Source organism: Physeter macrocephalus, chromosome 7 (assembly GCF_002837175.3).
Source record: "Physeter macrocephalus isolate SW-GA chromosome 7, ASM283717v5, whole genome shotgun sequence".
Lineage (NCBI taxonomy): Eukaryota > Metazoa > Chordata > Mammalia > Artiodactyla > Physeteridae > Physeter > Physeter macrocephalus.
Window position 1 is genome coordinate 144488049 of NC_041220.1, and position 25556 is coordinate 144513604.

The 25556-nt window shown below is 45.7% G+C and overlaps 1 protein-coding gene and 1 pseudogene across 1 annotated transcript in view; one reads left to right on the forward strand and one right to left on the reverse strand.

Moving 5' to 3' along the window:
• POLN (DNA polymerase nu) overlaps positions 1-25556 on the forward strand; it is a 166652-nt gene that overhangs the window by 1736 nt on the left and 139360 nt on the right. The window contains exons 2-4 of the mRNA XM_007114155.3: positions 12466-12545; positions 14494-14997; positions 22503-22699. Of these exons, the coding sequence (XP_007114217.1) occupies positions 12466-12545; positions 14494-14997; positions 22503-22699 (781 nt within the window). The remainder of the gene's footprint in view (positions 1-12465; positions 12546-14493; positions 14998-22502; positions 22700-25556) is intronic.
• Positions 849-1542, reverse strand: LOC102979426 (high mobility group protein HMG-I/HMG-Y-like; annotated as a pseudogene).

Here is a 25556-nt window from a genome sequence, read left to right on the forward strand (position 1 = left end):
CCAGGCCCCTTCCCCCAACAGCATCTTGGAGGAGGGGGATATGGGCAGAACAGGAGGCAATGAGGATGAACATTTGGCGCTGGTAGCAGCAGCAGTGACGGATGTCTAAGAACGAAACAGTGAACAAAAAAATAGCACAACTGTCCAGAGGTAGTTTGTGAACCGAGGAAAGATGGAACCAGAACCTTGGGGGGTGGGGAGGAGCAAAAGGGTGGGGGTGGGCAAGGCTAGCTCCTTGTTATTAGTTCCCTGAGCGAGGGAAGGAAGGGGAAACCGAGGTCTAGAGTGGAAGCAGACAGGGACAGGGAGTGGCTCTAGCCCGCCTTAAGTGGCTGCCACCGGGAGCCCAGGCCTCCTGGGCCTCACCTGGATAAAGGTGACTCTGCATTTTCACCACTGCACTGGATTCCAGGGTGAGGGCAAGGTAGGTTGGAGCCTGCTTAGAGCGGGGAGGGGGCTTAAAGCCGTCCTGCCTGCCTTCCTGTGCCCCCAAGGGGGCGGCCCAACTACTGCAGGGACTAGGCAAGGTGGGAAGGAAGCAAAGGGGGTGTGAGCCACCCCTGGTGAGACACAGCTTGGTTGGGGGCATCGGGCCAATCACCCCTCTCGAGGGGCCACACCTGCTGCCGCTAGTACAGTGGGAGTGGGGCATGGCAGAATGAGATGGGGCTTGGGCCCCTTTTTAAGGCCAGGGGAGCCCTCCCAGGCCCCTTAATAGGAAGCCAGAGGGAAGAGTCGGGGATTAGAAGGGACCCCGAAACCAAGAGCCCAGCCAGCAAGGTCCCCACGCTGAGGGAGTGGGGATGCAGCAGCGCGGGAGCAGCTAAGTGGGAAGTCAGGCGTGTGGGTCAGGGGTCGCTGGGACCTGAAATCAAAGGAAACTGTTCCCGACTCGGGCCCGGGGGCCCTGCGGCGGCGGCTGGTGGGCTGTGTCCTGCGGTGGTGAGGGCGCAGGTGGGTGGCGGTGACACGAGAGCCTGGGGAAGGGGTGGGGGCGGAGCGGAGCTGTCCAGTCCCAGAAGGAAAGTGCTCCTCGGTGAGGGAGCGGGCGGCACGCACGGCCACTGCCCCTCCTCTGAGGTCTCCTGCGAGATGCCCTCCTCTTCCTCCTTCTCCGGGTTTCTGGGTCTGCTCCTTGGTTTCCTCCGTGGAGTTGTTTGTGGTGGTTTTCCGGGTCTTGGGAGCGCCCTTGTTTTTGCTCCCCTTCGGTCGGCCCGAGGTCTCTTCGGTGTTGGCACTTCGCTGGGCTCCTTCGGAGGCTGCTTGCGCGGCCTGCCCCGCCCTCGCTTCTCAGTGCCGTCCTTTTCCTGCTTGGAGGTCAAGGGCTGGCTGGACTTCGAGCTCGACTCGCTCATCTTCCCTTGTCGGCAGAGCAGGTGGAGGAGGAGCGACGGCTGCGATGCGCGAGCTCGGCCGCCGGCCTGCGGTGCGCGCTCCGGGCTGCCGGGAGCGACGGTGCTGGGCGCTGAGGACCGGCCTGGCTCCGCCGCCGCCGCCGCCGCTGGTAGCAAATGCGGATCTGAAACCGGGAGAGAGAGCAGAGGCGCTCAGAGACCGCCGCCGCCGCGTGCTCGCCGCCCAGGCCCCCGCGGGGTATTTCTCCGGGCTGCCGGGAGCGACGGGGCTGGTCGCTGAGGACCGGCCTGGCCCCGCCGCCGCCGCCGCCGCCGCCGCCGGTAGCAAATGCGGGTGCCTTCTTGGAGCCGCGCCAGGGCCAGAAATAGCCCGGGCTCGGAGTCCCAATTAGAGGAGGCCAGGTGTGTTTGTTTGTTTTTACTAGCAAAGCAGATTTATTTTGAATTGTAAGTCTGGACCAATCATTTGTTTTTCTCTTCTACAGAGTAGGTTGTAAGTGAGTGAGATATAATTAATTATATTGAGATGAAATAATTGAGAAGTATTAACAAATAGTGCAAAAGCTGTTATAAATGCAGTTTGTCGATTAAGATACAGTAACGCTTAACATTTCAGTCTATTCATATTCAGGCATCTGTTGCCCTTGTTATGGAAGTCAGCAACGAAGACCCAACACAGCCAAAAATAAATAAATAAATAAATAAATAAATTTTAAAAAATCAAAGAGCCTTCTCCTTTATTCTGTATACTTGCTTTCCAAAATAAAAGAGCAGTGTGCACTTGACAGAGTTCAAAATATACTTACCTTCAAAAACTGATAAAATAATAAAATGCCTCTGGAAGCAGTAATGTGAGTCTCTGTTGAGAAAAATTTATGGTAGTCAGCCCTTGTCTTGTCATGCTCTTAAAATACCCTGTTAAAATCCTAGTTTTCATAAATTTATTGAGAAGATAAGGTATTTTCTGTCAAGTGTTCTTGGACTTGAAAAAAAGAGTGGAATTTTCACAAAGATTATATCTGTTCCTGTGTCACACTCTTACTATGAACTTAAGTGAGTTAAAACAACACATATTTGTTACCTCATAGTTGCTGTGGGTCAGGAGCCTGGGCACAGCTTAGCTGGGTCCTCTGCAGGGCTGAAGTGCAGGTGCCAGTCAGGGCTGGGGGCTCATCTGAGGCTCGAAATGGGACGTATTTGCTTGTAAGCTCACATGGTTGTGGGCAGAATTCAGCCGCCTTGTAGGCTCTTGGACTGAGGGTCTTGGTTCTTGGTGATGGTTGGCTAGAAGCCACCCTCAGTTCGTTTCCATGTGATTCTCTCCGTGGGCAGCTTTACATTATTGCAGCTTGCTTTTTCAAAGCCGGCAAGAGAGTGTCCCTGGCAAGACTGACATTACACTCCTATGTAAGGTAATCACATTCTGTCACCGTTGCTGTATATTCTTTTGGTTAGAAGTAAGTCCCACCCACACTCAAGGGGTTACACAAGGGCATGAATACTAGAAGGCAGGGCTTGTGGGACCTTAGAGTCTGTCTGCCACACAGTCCCACCAGTTTTATTCTTATTTCATACAAATCTGAGTTAAAGTTGGATTGCTGGTGGGTTGTGGTGAATGAATGATGCTGAACCTGAATTGATTCCTGGACTCTTGTCACATGCTGAGCTGTTATGTCAAATCCTTCTCTCTTATAAATAAAATCGTAAATCAGCATTTCATTTCTGAAAGCCCATTTCATACCAGATAAATAGCGAAATTGAACTTAGAAATCAATGGAAATAAAGTACAAATATTTTCTTTTACAAACATGTATTAAGTAAAACCAAACAATGTTATACGTCACTTTGGGATCTAATTTTCTGATCTGCTAGACTGACAGAGGTATACACACCCAGTAAGAACTGGACAGTGTGTATCTTCTTGCAGCAAGGTTGGTCTTTATTTTTAAAAATCCTTTGCTGTGAAAAAAAGATGCAAAAACTTAAAATACAACTTAATGAGTTAATATAAAGAGGATATCATGTAACTACCACATACATTGCCAATATCTCAAAATATCCTTCTCAAAACTCTTCCTGCTCAAAGGTAACCATTATGCTGACTTTTATGGCAGCCACTTTCCACTTCCTAATCATATGAGGGCGTTTTACATTGCTCCAAAGACCTTTTTGGCAGAGATTACTTGTCCGCCACACCAGAGTCCATCCATCCTCCTCGGAGGCATGCCAGCAGATGACATGGCTCAGTGTCCTTGCAGCCAGGTGTGGCCAAGTGGCAGGTTCCTGTCAGCAGGGTGTGCTGTTGCCAGGGCAGTCCCGAAGACACCTGACTTGCTTCCCAGCTGGCCTCTTTCCTTCCATCCAGTTGGAACCCAAAACGACTCCTTTCCAACCTGCAAATGATAACAGTGTCCTAGAGGACTGTGGACCAACGTGCTGGAGGGACCCCGGGTCCAGAGTGACTTCATGAAACAGCTGCTCCACCAGCTGAGACCACTCGCCTCAGAACAAGAGAGAGAAATAAACTTTTGTGGTTTAAACCACTGTGTGGGTGGGTCTTTTGTGACTGTGGCTTAGGGTTTTACCTTAACTCTTACACCTTTAAACTAGATTCAGAATTGGGTTCATCAGACTTGAATTTACATTGTCATTTTAGTGTTTAGTAATGCCACTGAAAGTCTTTGGGAAATACTGGGGAAGGAAGATTTTTCAGGGTGATTTCAAGGTTGTCAGCTGGCCTGGTGCTATGTATAACATTGTGCATTTGATTAAGCACATGTTTATTAGACTACATCTCTGTATTTTGCCTAAGTACCTATAGAAATCAAATAACGTTTTCTGGTACACATTTATCCAGAATTGTTTTTAACTTAATAGAGCTTAGGGGTGAATATGTTTTTTTTCTAGTAAAATAAGAATAGTTCTATAGACATTACATATATTTTTTTAAAGGGCCATTTATTTTATTTATTTATTTATTTAATTTTTGGCTGCGTTGGGTCTTCATTGCCGCACGTGGACTTTCTCTAGTTGTGGCGAGCAGGGGCTTCTCTTGTTGTGGAGCATGGGCTCTAGGCACACGGGCTTCAGTAGTTGTGGCATGTGGGCTCAGTAGTTGTGGCCCGTGGGTTCTAGAGCGCAGGCTCAGTAGTTGTGGCACACGGGCTTAGTTGCTCCACGGCATGTGGGATCTTCCCAGACCAGGGCTCGAACTCGTGTCCCCTGCGTTGGCAGGCGGATTCTTAACCACTGCGCCACCAGGGAAGCCCAGATATTATAAATTAATACAGGTGTAAGGCTCCTCAGGGTAAATATCTGTCAAAATCCAGTTCATTAATGTGAAGTGTGTCTTTATTCCCACCATCTAGTGGAAATCTTTGTAATTTCACGGACAGATAACATAAAGCTAAATGACAAAATAGATTTATTTTGATTATATTCATTCTGGTCAAGAATAATGTGGATAAACATTTTTATTTCTATCAAATAAACATAAAATCCGTATGTCCAGTCACTTAGCAAACTCTGCCAGGTGTTGGATTCCAATTCCCACCGCTCTAATTCAAGCCTTCATTCCTTCTCACTTGAGAATTTGCAGAAGTTTCCTAATTGCTGTTTGCCGTCAATTTATTGCCACTTTGCTCCTGCCTTTGAACAGTCACTGGGATTAGCTCAGCTCTTGTCCTTGCTCTCTGCAGAATTTATCTGTAGAAACATCCCCTTGTTTTCTTACAGTGCAGCCTGGCCCTTGCCTGCCCTTTAAGTCTTAATGTCCCATCACTTTCCTTCTCTTTATGCCCCATTCAGATTTTTTTTAATTAATTAATTTTACAGCAGGTCCTTTTTGGTTATCTATTTTAAATACAGCAGTGTGTACATGTCAATCCCAAACTCCGAATCTGTCTCTCCCCCCACCACCCTTCCCCACTGGTACCCAAGGCAATCTGCAGACTCGATGCAATCCCTGTCAAATTACCAATGGCATTTTTCACAGAACTAGATAAAAAAATCTTAAAATTTGTATGGAGACACAAAAGACCCTGAATAGCCAAAGCAATCTTGAGAAAGAAAAACTCAGCTGGAGGAATCCGGCTCCCTGACTTCAGACTATGCTACAGAGCTACAGTCATCAAAACAGTATGATAGTGGCACAAAAACAGAAATATAGATCAAAGGAACAGGATAGAAGGCCTAGAAGTAAACCCATGCGCCTGTGGTCAATTAATCTATGACAAAGGAGGCAAGACTATACAATGGAGGAAAGATAGTCTCTTCAATAGATGGTGCTGGGAAAACTGGACAGCTACATGTAAAAGGATGAAACTAGAGTATTCTTTAACACCATACACAAAAATAAAGTGGATTAAAGACCTAAATGTAAGACTAGATACTATAAAACTTAGAGGAAAACATAGGCAGGGCACTCTTTGACATAAACTACGGCAATATCTTTTCTGATCCTTCTCCCAGAGTAATGGAAATAAAAACAAAAATAAACAAATGGGACCTAATTAAACTCAGGAGCTTTTGCACAGCAAAGGAAGCCACAAACAAAACAAAAAGGCAACCCACAGAATGGGAGAGAATGTTTGCAAATGATGCGACCGACAAGGGATTAGTTCCTGTTCAGATTTGACTCTAACTTCCAAACACGCGTCGTTTCCTGGCTTCATCCTCTGCTTACCTTTTCTTTCTCTCCTTCGTACACGACTCTGAGTGGTGAAATTATAACATTTTACAAATTTCTGCTCAAATGATACTTCATTACCAGAATGCCTTATTGGAAGTAAACTGCGTTTGATTCATTTGCAACTCAGTTTAGAGAATTTCCCGTCATGTAGTTTTGGGTTATTTGCATAATGCTTTAACTCTTGGTATGTTTTGAGCTTTCTGAAGGCAGGCAAAGGTGGTCTCATCTTTGATGCTGCCACAGGTGGGTTGATCTGTGAATTCAGCTCTTACCGATTTGTAAGAGCTTTCTACAGACATATAAAACATATATGAAGGACTTTACTATTTCATTATTTATGTTGTATTTTCCTCAACATTTTGGGGGGTCTTTTTTTGTTTGTACTACTTCAGAAAAAGTTTTTTTTTTTTAAACAGAAATACCAAAAACAAAGTCCATAATCCCACATTAAAAAAAAATTGGGGGCGGGGGACTTCTCTGGTGGTGCACTGGTTAAGAATCCACCTGCCAATGCAGGGGACATGGGTTCAAGCCCTGGTCCGGGAAGATCCCACATGCCGCGGAGCAACTAAACCCGTGTGCTGCAACTACTGAGCCTGTGCTCTAGAGCCCACGAGCCACATCTACTGAGCCCGCGTGCCACAACTACTGAAGCCCGCATGCCTGGAGCCTGTGCTCCACAACAAGAGAAGCCACCACAATGAGAAGCCCGTGCACTGCAACAAAGAGTAGCCCCCGCTCACTGCAACTAGAGAAAGCCCACGCGCAGCAATGGAGACCCAAAGCAGCCAAAAATAAATAAATAAATTTATTTAAAAAAAATTTTTTTTTTTACGTATTCACTCACACACACACACACACACACACACACACACACACACACACAGTGAAAGGGTTTATATGTACATTGTTTTCTTAGTTCAGGCTTTTTCTTTGTTGAAACATCTCCCCTTATTGCTTCCCCATGTTAACAACCTAGCGTATGCCTTTTATGTTTTTTTCATGATAGTAATTATAGCTTGTGTGTGTGTGGCTATGTTGTGCCACCCAGACCTCTGCCTCCTTGGATGGGATTGGCTGAGGGCTTTGTTGCAACTGTATCACATTTGAGCTTCCACTCCCTCAGTCCTTCTGCTCTCGAAGAGCGTCCCCAAGTAAACGTTTGCAGGAAAAGCTCAGTCTGGTCACCAGGGAACTTGATCTGTGCAGTTGGTGCCAGTAGTGGTCTGAGAAAGCAGACATGGCATTTTGGAATTTGGTCACCCTTAGGCGGGCTGGCACTGATGACTTCATCACAAGTTGTAGGTGAAATACGGACGGCAGCGGTGCAGTTAAAGCTTTTACTAGGGGTGGCTGGTCTGGCATACCGGTGCAAGCAGCTGTGCAAGCTGCTGGGCAGTACTATGTATTTGAAAAGAATAGGGCAATGGAAGAGAATGGCATTGGTGGCTGTGGCTGGGTCCCTTGGAAAAAGACAAAGGCCAAGGGTGGTTAATTAGCAATTAAAGGGTAAATGTGATAGCCAGAGGGCTCACCTGCTAGCCTGTGAAGAGACCACCTGCAGTCACAGGCTGCCCCCCCACCCCCAGCCTAGTAAGGCTGGTAGAGCTCCAGAGGAGGTCGGATGCTCAGCCCTGGCGGGTGTTCTACCTCAAGGTCAGGGCCTTCACCAGGAAGAGGGACCTGACCCTGAGATGCAGGATGGGGACGTCTTGATTGGTGCATTCAAGTCTTGAATCCCAGGTACCTCTGGGACCTGCAGAAGTAGCTACTCCTCTCTGTTAAAGGCCAGCCCCCTTCTCTCTACCCACCAGTCCCCCAGCTTGAAGACAGTGCAAGAGGGTTCTATCTTGAGAAATAACACATCCTCCCTCAGGAACTGCCACCTCCTGTTTTGGCCATTAAGTCACTACATAACCTGGCCAAGAGGTACCAGGGCCTGTTAAGGAGTGGATGAGACATGGGCTGGTCAGGGAACAGAAACCCTATAGTCATTGGAACAGGGAAAGTTTAAAGCATTATTAACTAGTAATGGGACTAGCTGACAAGAAGTAAAGAAAACTGAAGATTACAATAATAGCAGACTCAGGGAGCATCTACCTGCGGCAGTGTTGAAGGAAGGAACAAAACTGGAAGAATGACCTGGCCAGGTGACATCCACCAGCCTCTGTCACCTGTTGTCCCTGTACGGGCAACTTGGGCTCTTTAACGGAGTGACCATGGGGCTGGGGCGGAGGCTACGTGTGTGCCCAACAGCATGGCGCTCCCACTCACCAGGGCCAATCTCGCCGTTGCCTCTTGTTGAATTTCCAATGACACACCGAACTCTGGGTCCCCGATAGTACTGAACTTTGAGAACAGTCACCTGGGGGCTAGTTGGCAATACTGGACCCCTTGTGCTGCCAAAGGTGCCGTGATTCGTCTTGACTGGAATCCACACGTATTCCAGGCACGGGTTGGCCTTTCCCATACGCAGGGCCTCAGTGAGCTCCGTAATCCAAGGCTCACAGAGCATTTGATCCACTGACACAGAATCCTGCATAGCATCGCCCTGGATATAGGGACCCACTTTACAACAAAGGAGCTGCGGTGGGCACATGGTCGTGGGACCCCCAGGTTCCGTCACAGCCACACACCCAGAAATGCCAGCCCAACAGAGTGGTGGGGTGGTGGGTAGCAGGCTGAGCTCAGGTGGCCTCCAGGCTGCAGTGTACACTGTACATCAGTGACCACTGCAGGATGCAGTGTCCCCAGTATAGATAATTAAGGGCTCTGGGAACCGAAAGGTGGCAGTAGGAGTGGCCCTGCTTACCATCACTCCCGACGCCCCTCCCAGTAAATCTGTGTTTCTCTCTCCCGACACCTCTGGGTTCTGCAGGTTTAGTCTTGACTCCCCAGGGGAAACCCACCAGGGGCAAAGGAAGAGGACTGTTCGATTTCAAGCTATAGCTGCTGCACAGTCGTTTGAAGTTCTGTACTCCAAGACTGGCAGGCAAGTGAGGTACTCTCCATCCTGTTAGGGGTGACCTCCTGTTCACCAGAGGTCAGGGCTGCCGTTACGTAATGGGGCAGGAAAGCATCTACGTGGCACTCAAGCGATGTGATTGGACACCTCTTGGTCCTCTGACCAAATTTGCTGGTGAATGCAGTGGCCATGGCCTGAGAAGGGCATGGTGACCAGGGACTTACACCCCTCAGGGATGAGGGTTTGGGTCACGATCAGGCAAAAGCTACCTAGACCAGCAGAGGTGCCAAGCCAGGGTGAGGGGACCTCAGAATGGGTAGTAGAGGGAGGTGAATAGCATTGGCAACTTTGAGACCAGTTGCAGGACAAGGACAGGCAGTTCACCCCATTCACCTTCCTTTTATGTTCCCTCAGGAAGAGGCCCAGCAGAGTCCCGAAGGAGCTGCTCCCAGAACATATCTGAGCTGCACAGTGTAGTGAACCGTAGGCAGGACTGTAGTGAACATGGTGGGTACCCCGAGCCCCCCATTCATCACCCCAGCTGCTGCTCAGCACGCAGCCCCTCCTGATGGTTGCCTCAGCTGCCAAGAGCTTCTTTGCCCAAGGGCGCACCCTTTTCCCAGGAGCAACCAGGTAACGACTGGTGGGTGCTGGGGAATAAAGGCTCAGCTCCCTTGACCCCGTGGGGGACAACTCTACAGGACCGTGCCCGGTCCAGAGCAGGCCTTTGTAGCGGCCGCATCTTGGACCAGTCCTCCCTCCTTCACCCCCCTACAGACGTTGATCCCGAGAGCGCTGCCCCAAAACCTTTCTGAATGCAAGCCCTCATCTCAGGGTCAGCCTCCCGGGGACCAGACCTGTGCCAGTGTATGGGTATAACATACTCAAGTACATAAATGGGGAGATTTGGTCATTGTTTTCAAAAATGGGATCATATTTTCACAGATCTCTGCATCTTCAAGTCAACTAATACAGCTCATTCTTTTCAATGGCTCCGTGCTTCAGGGTGTGGATGTTACATAATTTATTCATCGACTGCCCTCTTGACTGGTATCTCCTTTGTTTTCAGTCCTTTGCCATAAATCAATACTGTCACAAATGTTTTGCTTTAAACCTATTTACTCTTGCACATATTTCTGTGAAACAGATAGCCAGGAGTGAGGTGGTTTGGTTAGATGATTTATATATTTATATCTCTTTGTTTTTATTGAGGTTACAACACACACACACACACACACACACAGCACAACTATCCTAAGATTATAGTTCAGAATTTCACAAACTGAACACCTGTATAACCTTCACCCAGATCAAGAAACAGAACATTGGTAGCATCTCAGAGGCCCATCTTTCCTCCCTTTGGGTTCGTCCTTTTCTTCCCAACTCCTGAGAGTGATGTGTGTATTTTTTTTTTTAATAAATTTATTTATTTTTGGCTGTGTTGGGTCTTCGTTTCTGTGCGAGGGCTTTCTCTAGTTGCGGCGAGAGGGGGCCGCTCTTCATCGCGGTGCGCGGGCCTCTCTTGTTGCGGAGCACAGGCTCCAGACGCACAGGCTCAGTGGTTGTGGCTCACGGGCCCAGTTGCTCCGCGGCATGTGGGATCATCCCAGACCAGGGCTCGAACCCGTGTCCCCTGCATCGGCAGGCGGATTCTCAACCACTGTGCCACCAGGGAAGCCCCTGATGTGTGTATTTTTAATTTTAATAAGTGTTGACACTGTGCTTTCCAAAAAGATCCTAACACATTTTTACCAGCAGTGAGTGAGACTACCTCTTCTCCTCCATCTCCAATTATATTTAGTTTGTGTTTCCCTGACTACTAGTGAGTTTGAGTATTACATCATGTTTGTTTGCTTTTTGGATTTGTTATTTCGTGTGTTGCCTCTCCCTATCTTTTGCTCATTTTTCCATTGAATTGTTTCTTTTTTGGTCAGTGTAACTTGTATAATAAAAATATTAACCCTTTGTCTTTTTTGTCCCAATTAGTTTTCCCAATGTATTATTTTCTTTCAGAAGTGGTGCTAGTTGTACTATCCCTATTCATTAATCTATCCTTCTCTACTGCATTAAAATACCATCTTCGTTGTATATTAAATTCTCGTAAGTCCTGGGGTCAGTTTCTGGATTGTCTACTCTGTTTTAGAGATCTTTTTGTCTATTCCTATTCAAATACCTTGTGGATTTGATTACAGTGCCTTTATAGTATGTTCTGATAATCTGGCAAAGCAAGTCTTCTTTTATTTTTTTAAAAAACTTACCTTTCTGGGTCCTGCCTGGTGGTCCAGTGGCTAAGACTCCACATTCCCAATGCAGGGTCACAGGTTCGATCCCTGGTCAGGGAACTAAGATCCTGCATGCTGCACGGCACAGCCAAAAAAAACCCTTACCTTTCTTCTCCATTTTCAGACATTTAATATTTCATATGTCCTTCGAAATTATTATTTTTTTCAATTAAAAGAACCCTGTAGGGTCTCTGATGAGAATTACATTAATTAAAAAAAATTATTTATTTATTTGGCTGTGCCGGGTCTTAGTTGTGGCACACGGGGTCTTCATTGCTGCGTGCAGGATCTTTTAGTTGTGGTATGTGGGGTCTTTAGTTGCGACACGCGAACTCTTAGTTGCGGCATGTGGGATTTAGTTCCCTGACCAGGGATCGAACCCAGGCCCCCTGCATTGGGAGCGTGGAGTCTTAGCCACTGGACCACCAGGCAAGTCCCTGCATTAAATTTATATTTAGGAGAATTAACTATTTTGTTCATATCTCAGTGCTATGTTTTTCCATTTGTATAGATCATGCTTTATGCCATTTTATAAGATTTTAAGTTTCCATCATTGAGTGCCTTGTGCTTTTCCTGTTAAATTAATCCTGAGTATAACTTTCCTCTCTCGTAAGTGAAAGATTTCCCCCATTTGCATTTCATCGTTGTTATCGTTGCTGTAGAGAGAACGTACATCCCCGAGGTTACGAGTGGAGACTTGAGTCATGTTGCCTGGGGTTGAACCCAGGTTCCATCACTTCCTGTCCAGCCCAAGCTTATTAAAATTAAAACAAAATCTAAATGAGAAGTTTGTATTAATGATATTTTACTGAAGTTCTAATTGTTCCATTACAATAGTATTCAGTCTAAGAATTTCTTCACCTTTAATACTTACAAGCTTTCTGTAAAATGGTGAACTTGGGTTTTCAGAATCAAGTCTTCAAATGCAAATACCAAGTAATACTTTTTAATAAACACTTCATGATTACATAGATCTCTCTCCAGTTAATCTGAAGATACTTTGCATAAATGTTTATTACAATGGTAGTATGCATTTTGGTTGTAAATTTTACTACATTGTTTTAATTAAGTAAACAATGAGTAAATGATTATAGAGGCTATTTTCAATGTTTAGCTAATTATATGATTTTAATTTCTTTATTCCCTCATGCTTCCTTTCTGTGTCTTTTAAAGCTGCAGAAGTGGTGGACAAATCCAGTGTTAGGTATTCAGTACTACTTGAAGATGGGAAGAATCAATCACTGGAAAAAAAGGTGAAAGCTTTGCAAGTATGACTCATTCTCAGCAGATAACTTTCACTCATTCAATAAATACTTCTCAGGTGTCCACTATATGCTAGGCACTGTGGGTGCAACGGTTAAAAAAACAAAAGGAGCTCTTCTCCAGGAGCTGATAGTTTAATTTGTATGAGGGGACTAGGAAGACAGAGAAGCACAGTATTTCTCTATGACGTGGTGAATTAGTGTCACCATAGGAGACAGGGCCAAGCGCTTTGGGAACCATAGGGGAGATGGCTAACGCAGTTTTTGTGCTGTTTCGTTCTGCTCTTTCTGGAAGGTGGGGAGAGGAATCTGGGACGTTTGTCTGAAGTATAAGCACTGACTTGAGGTCTAAAGGATGACTAAGAAATGGTCAGTCTAAAGATCCTCACCTTTAGAGAGTGGGGGAAGGACTTTGGGAAAATTTTTTAGGTTAGGGGAAGAGAGCTTGGAACTTTGGGGTAGTGGAAATAAAGAGAAGTTCAGAAAGAAAGCGGTATAAAATTTACAATGGGTGAGTTACATGGTTTGGGCTTGGGAGAGAGATGAGAAGAGGTCATGTTATTACCCAAGACCTTATATAGGAAGCAGTGGTGGAGGTGGCATAATGGTTAAGAGAGTGGGTTCTGGAGCAAACTACCTGTGTCCAAATCCAGATCTAACTTAGTCTAATGTAAGCTCCCTTAGTAAATCCCTGGATTGATGGGATGGTTATTTGCCCCTGAAGTGGAAGGAGCAGCATCTTTGACAGGTATGGGACTGTGCAGCCCTTCGAAAGTGAATGGAAATTCTCTCTCCCAAAGGTGTTCAAACTGTGCTCCTTCGATCCCTAAGGCAGAGGTCTTCAAATCGTTTTGCTCCCTTTCTCACAAAAGACTTTTGAAAAGCCATGTATCTCCTGACATATTTTTAAGTTGACATTTAAAATATTCATCACAAGTTTAAAAAGTTTCATAGGACATGATTTCTGGTGTATTAATAATGTTGACATTTAAAAAACTGTTATATCACAGTTTAAAATACATCCACTAATATCTAAATACTGTACTCTGATAACTTGATATCTACAATCATTCCTTTAAAAACTACATGAGCAGGATATTCTTCAACAATCTGAATTTTTATATTTTCCTTTGCCTTCTTGACTCCTTTTCTTGTATACTCCTCCACAGAATTTTTAATGTGATATAATTTTATGTTTGGAAGTCTTTTCTTGAAAAGCATATAATATTTCTCTGCAATAAAAATGACTATAAATTTAAATTTTCTGTGATCATGTGACTGGGTTAAAACATTTTCTTTCAAAATTATTTTTAAAGTATTATTGGTATACGTTTGTTCAGAATAGCATAAATATATCATAAAATCTGAAAAATAAACATAAAAAATAAAATTTTATTGTAAGTGAATCCTACAATGAAACGGAGAGATGCTTTTACCCCCGCAGTCTGTGAATTGATGAATGAATACTGCACATTGCTAGATCGAATCAGGAAGAGGATTGCTGCCGAGCTGTATTTTAAAAAAAATTTTAGTAGGTGGATTAACATATTATCGACTAGTTGTGGGGATTTAATTTTCTCTATAAATGGCCTTTGGTTGGAAGTTGTCAGTGATTCATCCTCACTCTTATGCACATGTGCAGCACATTCCCCTCCACAGCATCTCCTGTTACACGCATGGTGCCAGCGCAGAGCTGTGGTGGGAGACTTTCTAAACTAGCTCCTGCCTATTCCAGCCCAGGATGCAGATACGCACTCCTGCCTGGTTGGGAAAAACCACTGCTCTGGAAGACACTCCATAGTTCATTAGAAAGTTGGATCATAGTTAATGTGAAGCTGTGTTCCCACTTTACCTTAGATGAGTTTTATCAGATTTTACTTTGGTTTAGACCTGTCTTCTGAATCCATATTTTAGTGAAATATTTTCCATTTTTCCATAGAATCTTAATTCTCTTACGAGCCAGACATCAAGAGTTTCCATCAAGTTCTCTTCTCGGTCCTCCAGTATCAGACTCACAGATCAACTGTCTACTGACCAAAATGAGAAGAATATCAGCTCATTGGCTGCTTCCAGGTGTTTAATTCCACCGTGTGACCAAGAGGCTTCAGTTCTACAGAAAATGGAACATAAAAGAAAACACCTACCAAAGGAAAACATAAATAATGAAAACAATAAAGAAAGCATGAGTCTTAAAAGAAAACATATCACATGTAATAATTCATCAGAGAAAACAAGTAAACTTACGGCATTGGAAGAAGATGCTGATGAGGTTGAAACCTACCTAAATTCTAGGAACTCAAAAGCATTCACAAACAATTTTTGTGATATTAGGTATTTGGATGCTTTGGAGAAAAGCCAGCTGATTGAAATGCTCAAACAGGCAGTAGCTCTGGTGGTAACTCTGATATATAAGGATGGCTCAACTCAGCTGAGAGGAGACCAGGTTAGTAAACGGTGTTGGTTTTTGTTTGTTTGTTCTGTTTTGTTGGCACCATAAAAGAAACCCATTTTCTTAGTGTCTGATTTTGATAGGAGAGCTAGAAGTAAGATTTTAAGCCTTCCCCTTTCCCCCAGGGGTGAGTGACTGATACTGCATAGTTCTCATGAGGTTGTTAAGAAACTGCTGAGGGCTTCGCTGGTGGCGCAGTGGTTGAGAGTCCGCCTGCCGATGCAGGGGACGCGGGTTCGTGCCCCGGTCCGGGAAGATCCCACATGCCGCGGAGCGGCTGGGCCCGTGAGCCATGGCCGCTGAGCCTGCACGTCCAGAGCCTGTGCTCCGCAACGGTAGAGGCCACAACAGTGAGAGGCCCGCCTACCGCCAAAAAAAAAAAAAGAAAAAAAAAAAAACAACTGCTGAATGTTTTCCAGAGTACTTGTACCATTTTATATTCCACCAGCAAAATGTGAGTTTCCAAATTCTCCACCTCCTCGTCAATACTTGTCTTTTTTATTTTAGCTATTCTGCTGTGTGAAGTGGTATTTCATTGTGGTTTTAAATTGTATTTCCTTAATAACTGGTGACATTAAGCATCTCCTCGTATGCTTACTGGCCATTTGTGTATCTTCTTTGGTGAAATGTCTTGAAATTCAAGTCTTTTGCTCATTTTTAAATTGGGTTATTTGTGTTGTATTTTGGATCTGTAAGGGTTCTTTATATATTTTAATACCAGTCTCTTGTCAGATATATGATTTGCAGTTCTCCAAATCTGTGGCTTGTTTTTATCAATTTCCTGACGGTGTCTTTTGAAGCACAAAATTTTTTAATTTGATGAACTCCAGTTTACCAAGTACTTTTTTATTGCTTCTGCTTTTGTTGTTAAATTTAAGAATGCTTTAGGACTTCCCTGGTGGTCCAGTGGCTAAGACTCTGCACTCCCAATGCAGGGGGCCCGGGTTTGATCCCTGGTCAGGGAACTAGATCCCACATACTGCAACTAAGAGTTCGCATGCTGCAACTAAAGATCCTCCATGCCGCAACGAAGATCCCACACTCCTCAAGGAAGGTCCTGCATGCTGCAACTAAGACCTGGCACAGCCAAATAAAGAAATACATTTTTTTTTTTAAAAAAAGAATGCTTTGCCTATACCAGGTCATGAAGATTTACTATATTTTCTTCTAAGAATTTATAGTCTGGGCTTTTACATTTAAACCTGTGACCCGGGACTTCCTTGGTGGTCCAGTGGTAAAGAATCTGCCGTACAATGCAGGGGACGTGGGTTCGATCCCTGGTCAGGGAACTAAGATTCCACTTGCTGCGGGGCAACTAAGCCCGCGCACCACAACTACTGAGCTCGTGTGCCTCAACTAGAGCCCGCGTGCCGCAAACTGCAGAGCCCATGGACTCTGGAGCCCGTGCGCCACAACTACAGAGCCCACGTGCCCTGGAGCCTGTGCGCCACAACTAGAGAAGAGAAAAAAAAACAACCCACACGCCACAACTAGAGAGAAGTCTGTGCGCCACAACAAAAGATCCTGCATGCCTCAACGAAGATCCCACGTGCTACAACTAGACTAACTATGGCATACCCCACCCTAGAAAACTGCTCCCATCAGTAAACCACTCAACTTCAGGGCTGTCAAAGACTCATCTAGAAGATCAGGCCTGCTGGAGTAAGTTTGCTCTCTGGTCTCTATACACTGATGCACTAAGTCTCCATTCTTGGCCGCTGGAAGCAGAGTTGCTGGGTTCAGGGTTTGGCACACCTTTAAGGGAATGTCGGGGGTTCCATTAGGAGGACCTGGTATCTTGTTAACCTTCCTCCAGTCAACTAATGATGTCCTTTGACTTCTAGCACAGATTGTACCTGATGAGGGGTTAACACACCTAAGTGTTGTCCTAGGGTGAGCTTGGAGGCCTCATTAACTAACAGGGCCGTGGCTGCTGCTCACAGGGAGTTTGGCCATCCCGGGGCCACTAAGTCCAGTTGTTTTGAAAAGTAAGCCACCAGTCTTTGATCTGGCCCCAGCTTTCGGGTCGGAACTCCGAGTGCTATCCCTGACCTCTCATGGACGTATAGGGTGAAGGGTTTGTCTGATGTTGGAAGCCCCCATGCTGGTGCCCTACTCAACTCAGTCTTTAGAGTCTCAAAGGCCCGCTGGTGGCCCCTATTCCCTTTCTTCCCCCTTCAGAGCCTCATATAGGGGTTTTGCTGTAAGGCCATAATTTGGAGTCCAGATACGATAGCCAGCCATCCTGAGAAAGCCTTGGAGTTGTCTCTTCGTGGTTGGAGAAGGTAGGCGCTAATTGCTATCTTTCAATCCATGGCCAGGACTTGTGCTCCTGGGGTCAAAATAAATCCTCAATGCTGAACACTGTTGTGAAATCTGAGCCTTTGTCAGAAAATTAGGACCTTAACAGTATTCTGATCTGCACCTTGCTTTGTCTCACTACTTATTAGCAGATCATCAATATATTGTAATAGAGTTCCATTTTTCACGCTCAGTTCCTCAATTCTTTTGCCTACGAGTTTCCAAAAAATGGGGACTCTCCTGAAAACTCTGCAGAAGCACTGTCCAAGTGTATTGAGTAGCCTCCAGAGGGTCAGGGTCCTCCATTCAAAGGCAAGAAAGGTATCGAGGGGCTTTCCTGGTGGTCCAGTGGTTAAGAGTCCACCTTCCAATGCAGGAGACGTGGGTTCTGTCCCTGGTTGGGGAACTAAGGTTCCACATGCCGCGGGACAACTAAGCCCACGCGCTCTAGAGCCTGTGCACCGCAGTGAACATCCTGAATGCCACAGCTAAGACCCGATGCATCCAAATAAATAAATATTAAATATATATGTGTATATATGTGTATATATACATACGTATATATATATATATATATATATATATACGTATGTATATATACACTTTCCTCCCTTTCCAGAAGAAATTTTTTAAAAAATGGTATTGAGATTCTGGATGTAGAGAAATACAGAAAAATGCATCTTTGAGGTCCAACGCAGAAATACTGAGTGCTTCCTGGCACTTGGGCAAGGAGGGTGTGTGGGTTTGGCACCACGGGGTGAATAGGGGTGACTGCCTAGTTCACTGCTCGTAAGTCTTGCACAAACCGATACTCCCCATATGTGTATATATACATACGTATATATATATATATATATATATATATATACGTATGTATATATACACTTTCCTCCCTTTCCAGAAGAAATTTTTTAAAAAATGGTATTGAGATTCTGGATGTAGAGAAATACAGAAAAATGCATCTTTGAGGTCCAACGCAGAAATACTGAGTGCTTCCTGGCACTTGGGCAAGGAGGGTGTGTGGGTTTGGCACCACGGGGTGAATAGGGGTGACTGCCTAGTTCACTGCTCGTAAGTCTTGCACAAACCGATACTCCCCATTAGGCTTCTGAACAGGGAGGATCGGGGTGTTACAAGGGGATTGGCAGGACCTAATGACTCTGTGTTTTAGGAATTTGGTGAGCAGCTGTTGGATCCCCCTCAGGGCCTCAGGCTTTAAAGGATATTATCGCCAGGAGCTGGGGCCAGCTGGGGTTGTCGTTTGGGCATCCCACAGGAGGGTGCTCAGGACATTCCCTTCCCTAGTGCCCTCCTTCCAGAAAAAGGCACACTGATTCCTGCCCAGGTGGTTCCTGGGCTGCTGGTCTGGTCTTCTCAGCTGTCTAGTGTCCCCTCAGGATGGCGGGCGGATCAGAGCAGCTAAGAGCTGTGTTTTCTTTGTTAATCTCCTATCCGTGTTGGCTTCCTTTGCCACATCCTCGTTGTTATAGACCTTGAAGGCCTCCTCTACCAAGGTTGACAGTGGGGTTTGGGGCCCAGCTTCAAGCTTTTGTAATTTCCTCCTGATATGAGGAGAGGACTGGGTGATAAAATGCATGGCCAATAGTGACCTCCCTTCTGCAGACTCAGGGCCTGTATTGGTGTACTTCCTGAATGCCTCTGTCACCCGACTCAGGAAGACTGCTGGGTTTTATCTTTTTCCTGTGTAATCTCTTGGACCTTATCATAAGTTACAGGCTTCACCATGTGCCTTTTCATTCCTTCTGATAAACAAGTAATATAACGTCTCATCCTGGCTTGGCCTACATGATCCTCACAATCCCAGTGGGGGTCCTGTTGTGGGATTGCGTCACCAGTTCAATAAATCTGGTGCTGCGGGTTGGTGGCCACTAGGCTGTGTGTGTTCCCTGGCCTTTCTTAGTATACATTCCTTCTTGTCCAGGGGGCAACAGTGGTTCAGAATAACTGTAATTCTTGCCACGTCAGGGAATACATTAACCCCAGCGTGGTAAATCTGTCCCTAAACTGGTCAGGGTTCTATGAGAACCTGCCAAACCCCTCCTTACGGATTCCGAAGTCTCCCATCAGGAAGGAGACATGCACTCTGGTAATTCCCTGTTCCCGTCAGCTACTTCCCAGAGGGGGTAAAGGCCCTGTGGTGTGAAAGTGGGGGCTAATCTTGAACCTGATCAGGGCTCCACTGGGGACAGCCCTGGAGGCTCTGGTTTCAGGGCTCCTGGCTAAACGGGGTAAAGTGGGGGTCGAGGGCTGAAGGTGATGTTGAAGGGGAAGAAGCCCAATGAGAAAGAGGCTCAATGTGCCAATGACTAGTTGGCGGTTGAAAGGGGATCTGTGAGAAAGTCTGGCTCTAAATCTTCTGGGGACAAAACAGAAATAGAGGCCACACACACAACCGGAATCCCTCAAACTGGGGTCTTGATAAAGTTTCATAAAGGCCTGCACGTAAGGGACCTCCCCCCATTTTGGGGACTGCTTACAGTATTTTGGTCCAGCTGTAAAATGGTTCTAAAGTTAAGGGATCCGTTCTGTGGCCACTTCTTCTGGTCACCCAAGGCATATTGGGGCTAGGCTGTGTTGCAAAAGAAGATGGTTTTTAAACCATCTAATTTAAACTGTCCCCAATTTTTAAGAATTTTAATCTTTGGGGGCATTTCCCATGTTTACATATAAATCTGGTGGCTAACAAACTGAGATCCTGGGGCTGGATGGAGTCCTCAAGACCCGGCATAACAAAACCAAAGGGTGAAATGACAAAGGAGATCTCAGAACTCCCTTCCCCACAGTTGAACACACAGGACAGAGAAATATTGGGGGGTTGTGTAAAGTTCACCTCAACAGGGACCTCGGGGGCTGGGGGTTTAGATGTATGAAGTAAGGAAAAAGAAATAGGAGAAAGAGAGAGAGCCTGCTGTTTCAGCCTGCCCCTCTGCACGTGTCTATTCAGGCAGTTCCAGTCTGCCGTGCTCTTCCACAAGGGCCAGTGGAGGGAGGCACTCCATGCACCACCCACCAGGGTGATCAGACCCAGAAACCAGTGCTGGTGGGACTCTAACCCACAACTGGGACTTTAACCCAGGAAAAAGAAGTTGAGAAGTTGTGACGACTGGGCTTCCAGCCACCACACAGAATGAGGATTGAACCTCTGTCACTCTCAGAAATCTCCCCTCAAGGAAAGCCCACCGGACCAAGATCTGCACAGTATGAGGCAAGCCTCTCCCACCTCTGTCACCTGTCAGGGTGAGCCGGTGCCAGCCAGAGGGAGCATGGTCTCACCAACTAAGGAGTTAGGCCGTAGTTGCCCAACACTCACTTTCTCAGAAAGATGTGACAGAGAAGTAAGAGAGGACAGAGAAAGGAGTTGTAGAGAGAGAGAAAGAGATCAGAAGAGGGAAAAAGGACAAAGGGAAAACGGAAGGGGAAAGTTACCTGAATGAGGGTAGTGAGACCCCTGGGGCAACGAAGGCAGACTTACCAATCCCTGCAGCACTGAAGCAAAGATTCAGGTGGCCACTTGTCAGCTGCAAGGAAGCTGCAATCAGCTGTACCAAATGGGCCCAGATCCTCTCTCAGAGGGGCAAGGAAGAAAAGAAGGCCCCACAGGTCCCAGCAGAGTTGCCAAAAATTGTTACCATCCTGGGCCCTTGAACTCTTTAATCAATAGAAATTGACAAGAGGCCAGATGAGAATTTCAGGCAAGGCTTTATTGGGGCTCGGGCTGCAGCACAAGGGAGCAAGAACAAGAAACAGGTTCCCTTGCCTGCCCCCTGAGAGGACCTACTTGGGTCCTTAAATGGGGTAAAAATGGGGGTGGGTCTGTGGGTTGGGCATAAGGCACCGCTTGGGGGTCTGTCCACCCCCTTGGTGGTGCCATGTGCAGAGATCATGCACCGTGCCCTGCTTTTGCTCCCAGCACCTCAGAAATGGCAGTTTGTTTGTGGCCTTTTTGTATCCTATTGCTTATTATTGTCCCAGCTTACCCATGCATGCAGTTATTTTTAGTCACTTGTAGTTTCTTTGTATCCTATTGCTCAAGGAGACATTTGTCCAGGTACAAGCACTCTGGTAGAGGATCCCAAGTCCCAGCCTGGCTCAGTTTTGCCATCTTAGCAGTATTGAATTTTCTGATCCATGAACAGGGGGTGCCCTTTCATTTATTTAAAACTTCAATTTCTTTTAGCAATGTTTTGTAATTTTCAGTGTAGTGTATAAATCTTGCTTTACCTTTCACTTTTGAAAGGCATTTTTATGGGATAAAGAATTATAAGTTGATAGTTTTTTTCTTTCAGTAGTTTAAAGATGTTATGCCTCTGTCTTCTAACTTGCTTTGTTTCCCATAAGAAATTGGCTATCACCCTTATCTTTGTTTCTTTCTAGGCAATGTGTCCCATCCCCCCTCCCCAGCTTCTTTTAAGGTTTTCTCTTTCTTACTGCTTTCAAGCAATTTGATAATGATGTAACTTGGTGTAATTTTCTTCATGTTTCTTGTACTTGGAGTTTATTGATCTTCTTGGTTCTACAGCTCAGCTTGGGAGAACTGACATTATTATTTTGAGTTTTGTATTCCTTAAACATGTATGTGTCTCTGTTATGGAGGTCTTCTCTGATTTCTTTCATCAGTATTTTATAGTTTTCAGTATACAGATCCCATACATGTTGTGTTGATTTCTATCTAAGTATTTAATTTGGTGGAATAGTTATTATAAATGGTAATTTCTTTTTTAAAAAGTTTATTTTTACATGTTCATTGTTAGTGTATGGAAATATAATTGATTTTTTTATTTTGATCTTGTATCCTGCAACTTTGCTAAACTCACATATTAGTTCCAGGAGGTGTTTTGTTTTGTAGATTCCTTTGGGTTTTCTACACAAACATTTATGTTATCTGTATATAGGGGCAGTATGGTTCTTCCTTTCTAATTTATATGCCTTTTATTTCTTTTTCCTGCTGTGTTGCATTGGCTAAGACTTCCATTATGATGTTGAATAGGGAGGAGACCAGATTTGGAGAGTGAGATCATGGGTTTGGCTTTTGACCTTGATTGTCATTAAAAGAGGTGTTCATTTACAAATTTTAATTTTAGGCCTTTTCTTTCTGCTTAATTAAAAAACATGACAGATCTTTCTTGAATAAATGCACTGTTTATGTTTGATTTTGGAACTTTATTGTGTATTCACAGGCTCTGGTTTCCTCTGTTGAAGGCATTGTGATGTTACCAAGGAGCCACACAGAGAAAGGCAGTGGTCCTCTGGCTGCCCCAGCCTCTGACAGTGTTCTGGAGGAAGGCTTCATGCCCAGTGATCAGTGTATCTACATAAAAACTGAGCCCTCTTCTATTTGGGGCCAAGAACAAGAGGCACATCATCAATTTGCCAGGTAAGAATTCTTCACTAATTACCTTAAATCCTACTTATTCACCTGCTTTATCCTAATTTAGAGTTTCCCAAGCTCCAGTTTTAGTTATTTAAACTTTCAGAAGTTTTGTATGAGCACATGAAAATAAAATGGATCTAAATGACAGAAACTGCTACAAACACCCCCTCTCCCTCAAAGAGCTTCTGGAATGGAGGGTCCATCCATGGGAGCCTGCTCCAGGATTTGAGTCACCATCGCAGTGCGAGGTTGGTGAGAAAAACATCATCTTAAGGCGTGAAAACCCACTGTCGCTGCTGGAGCCCTGGCTGATTTCCTCATTACACTTGTTCTCTCACTCATGGCCTTAGAAAATTAAGTTAACACTGCCTTCAAAGAGTAAGTAGTCCTCAATACCACCAAGATATTACTAATTTCAAAGATTCATTCTGTGAAAATAGACAAGAAAGGTCTCACTTGTATTTGCCTTCCTAGAATCTTAGAATTTCAGAACAGGCAGGGATGCTTCCGCTGCCCCTTCTCAATCCTGAAAAGTCTCGTCTTGGGTTGGAGCCTGTGCCCCTCATCACTGTTTCTTTGCTCACTTTGTCAGCCTGACTCACTTCTGCTTTGGGTGGGCATCCACTTGCTGTTTGCCCAGCCCTCTGAACTCAAGTCAGTTAGGTGCCTGGAAGGAGCTCCTTGAAGCCACTGCCCTGAAGAGGTGTTCAAGGAGGCTCGGGGTGAGAAGGTGGGGGCCTGGTCCTGGCCCTTCCTGCGTAATACATTCTCGCTGGTCTCGGGGTGGGTTTTACATAGTTGTTGTGTCGGTTCCAGCCTACGGATAGTGATACTGTCTAGACTGGGAGTGCCTGAGGCACCGGTTCTGCCTGCATTCCTCACACCAAGCCCCCACAGACATTTCCTCCATAGGGGCCAGCGCCGTAGATGGACCAGCCCTTGTGGTTCTTATGATCACAGGACACGCTTCAGCAAAAACTATTAGGCAATTTGAGGAACAAGATTTATCACAAGTTCTGGAGAGTACACAGAGAGGTTATGGGGAGAGAGAGAGAGAGAGAGAGAGGGAGAGAGAGAGAGAGGGAGAGAGAGAGAGAGAGAGAGAGGGAGGGAGAGAGAGGGAAGGAGAGAGTGCATGGACCTGGGCCTCTGCCTTTATTAGGGTTTGAAGGTGGGGTGTCTAGGTTTTCATGGATTCACTCTTTACTGGCGAATTTAAAGCATAAGAGCAGGAATTAGGGCACCGGAAAGTTGAGAAGCCGTGTCATCACGCAGTCAGTTGTCTGGGTTACCCAGGGCTTTCTGGAAGAGGGAGCTTCATCTGGTTCCTTTTCTGGTTGTTTTGCCAGCAGCTGTGTTGCACAGCTGGCAACACGTCTATTCAGGATGGATGTCTTTGAAATGGATGCCTTGGCAATCGGAGCGTGATGTCAGGCATGGACACCACAGTGTGTACATGGGACGATGTCTGACAATAGAGCACTCTGCTCCCAAGAGCCCGTAACCTTTTTTTTCCATAATTTTCTTTTGAAAGAACAACTGGGCAGGCTGTTTCTGTGGAAGACCTCTGTGAGAATAGGGCCCTAATATTTGGACAGCCCTTTCTGAATTCTGGATTTACATATTCTACTCGACATTCTCCACGTGGACATCTGATGGTCACTTCGGCTCCCATCCTCCCTGTGCCTTTTGTTTAGCAGATGTGGCATAATTGACTCCTGTAACTGACTTAGAAAATACACTGTGCTTTAGCCACTTTGTCTTACAAGATATTCTTTGTGTCGCATGTCCTTTCTTAAGCTAGAAATCAGCTAGGGTTTGTCTCTTAGTGGGAGAGATCATAGTTGTTAGATGGCCTTATTGAGAACTTCCGGGTTTCTAGCTACAAGAGCATTGAAGTGGGAGGACTCTCCAGTAGTCCCAGCTTGTCTCCCTCATAAGCTGCCCCCACTCCTACACACCTCTCCAGGTGCAGCAGAGGCAAGACCTGAAGCTGTGCTGTCAGCCGTGGCCCTCTTCAAGGAAAACCAAAGTGAAAGCACACAAAAAAATGCAAAAAGCCTGAAAATGTCTGCCCACGGAGCAAGCAGAGCTAATCGGACCCCAGGTTTCCTTCTTCCTCAGCCTTATCTGAAGACCCTCACTGATGTATTAATAAGCAGTCACCATAAAGGGGAATTAATACCTTGGGCCCTGGCAGCAGCAAGATCGGGTCTCAGACCTCAGCTTTGCCACTTCTCAGTTGTGTAAGGCTCGGAAAATTGTTTCACCCCTCCGAGCCTCAGTTTCCTTATCTGTAAAATGGATCTAGTGCCTGCCTGATGGGATTATGATGAGGTTTCAACACAACAATCCTCGTGAAGTGTTTAGTGTGGTATTCGCACATGGTAAGTGTTCGATAAACGTCAACTATTATGAATCCTATATTCAAGGAGCTCGTGATTTAATGGGCCAAGGTAAATTACAGTATCGCAGATGTGGTCCCCGCTGTAGCAGGTGTGTGACCAGGAGTACTAAAGGAACCGGGAACCGGGCAACTCCCTGACCAGGGAATCAGACACCTGAGTTTGTAGAAATTGTGGGAGGGAAATTTTAGGCAGGAATACAGCATGTGCCTGTGGCCCTGGAGTGTGAGAGGACGTGCACAATCTGGTGATGGGGGAAGGAGAATCCGGTGTGGGCAGAGGGTAGACTGGGGATGTGCTGGGAGCGCAGGCTGGGGCCAGCTGGGAGGAGTCCAGGGTGCGTCAGCTCTGCTCAGGAGCTGGAGGCTGAGTCTGTAGGTGGTTGTGCTGCACCCAGGGATTGGCTCTGAACAGTTGTGTGAACTTGAGTTCATTACTAGCCTCTTTGTGTCTTG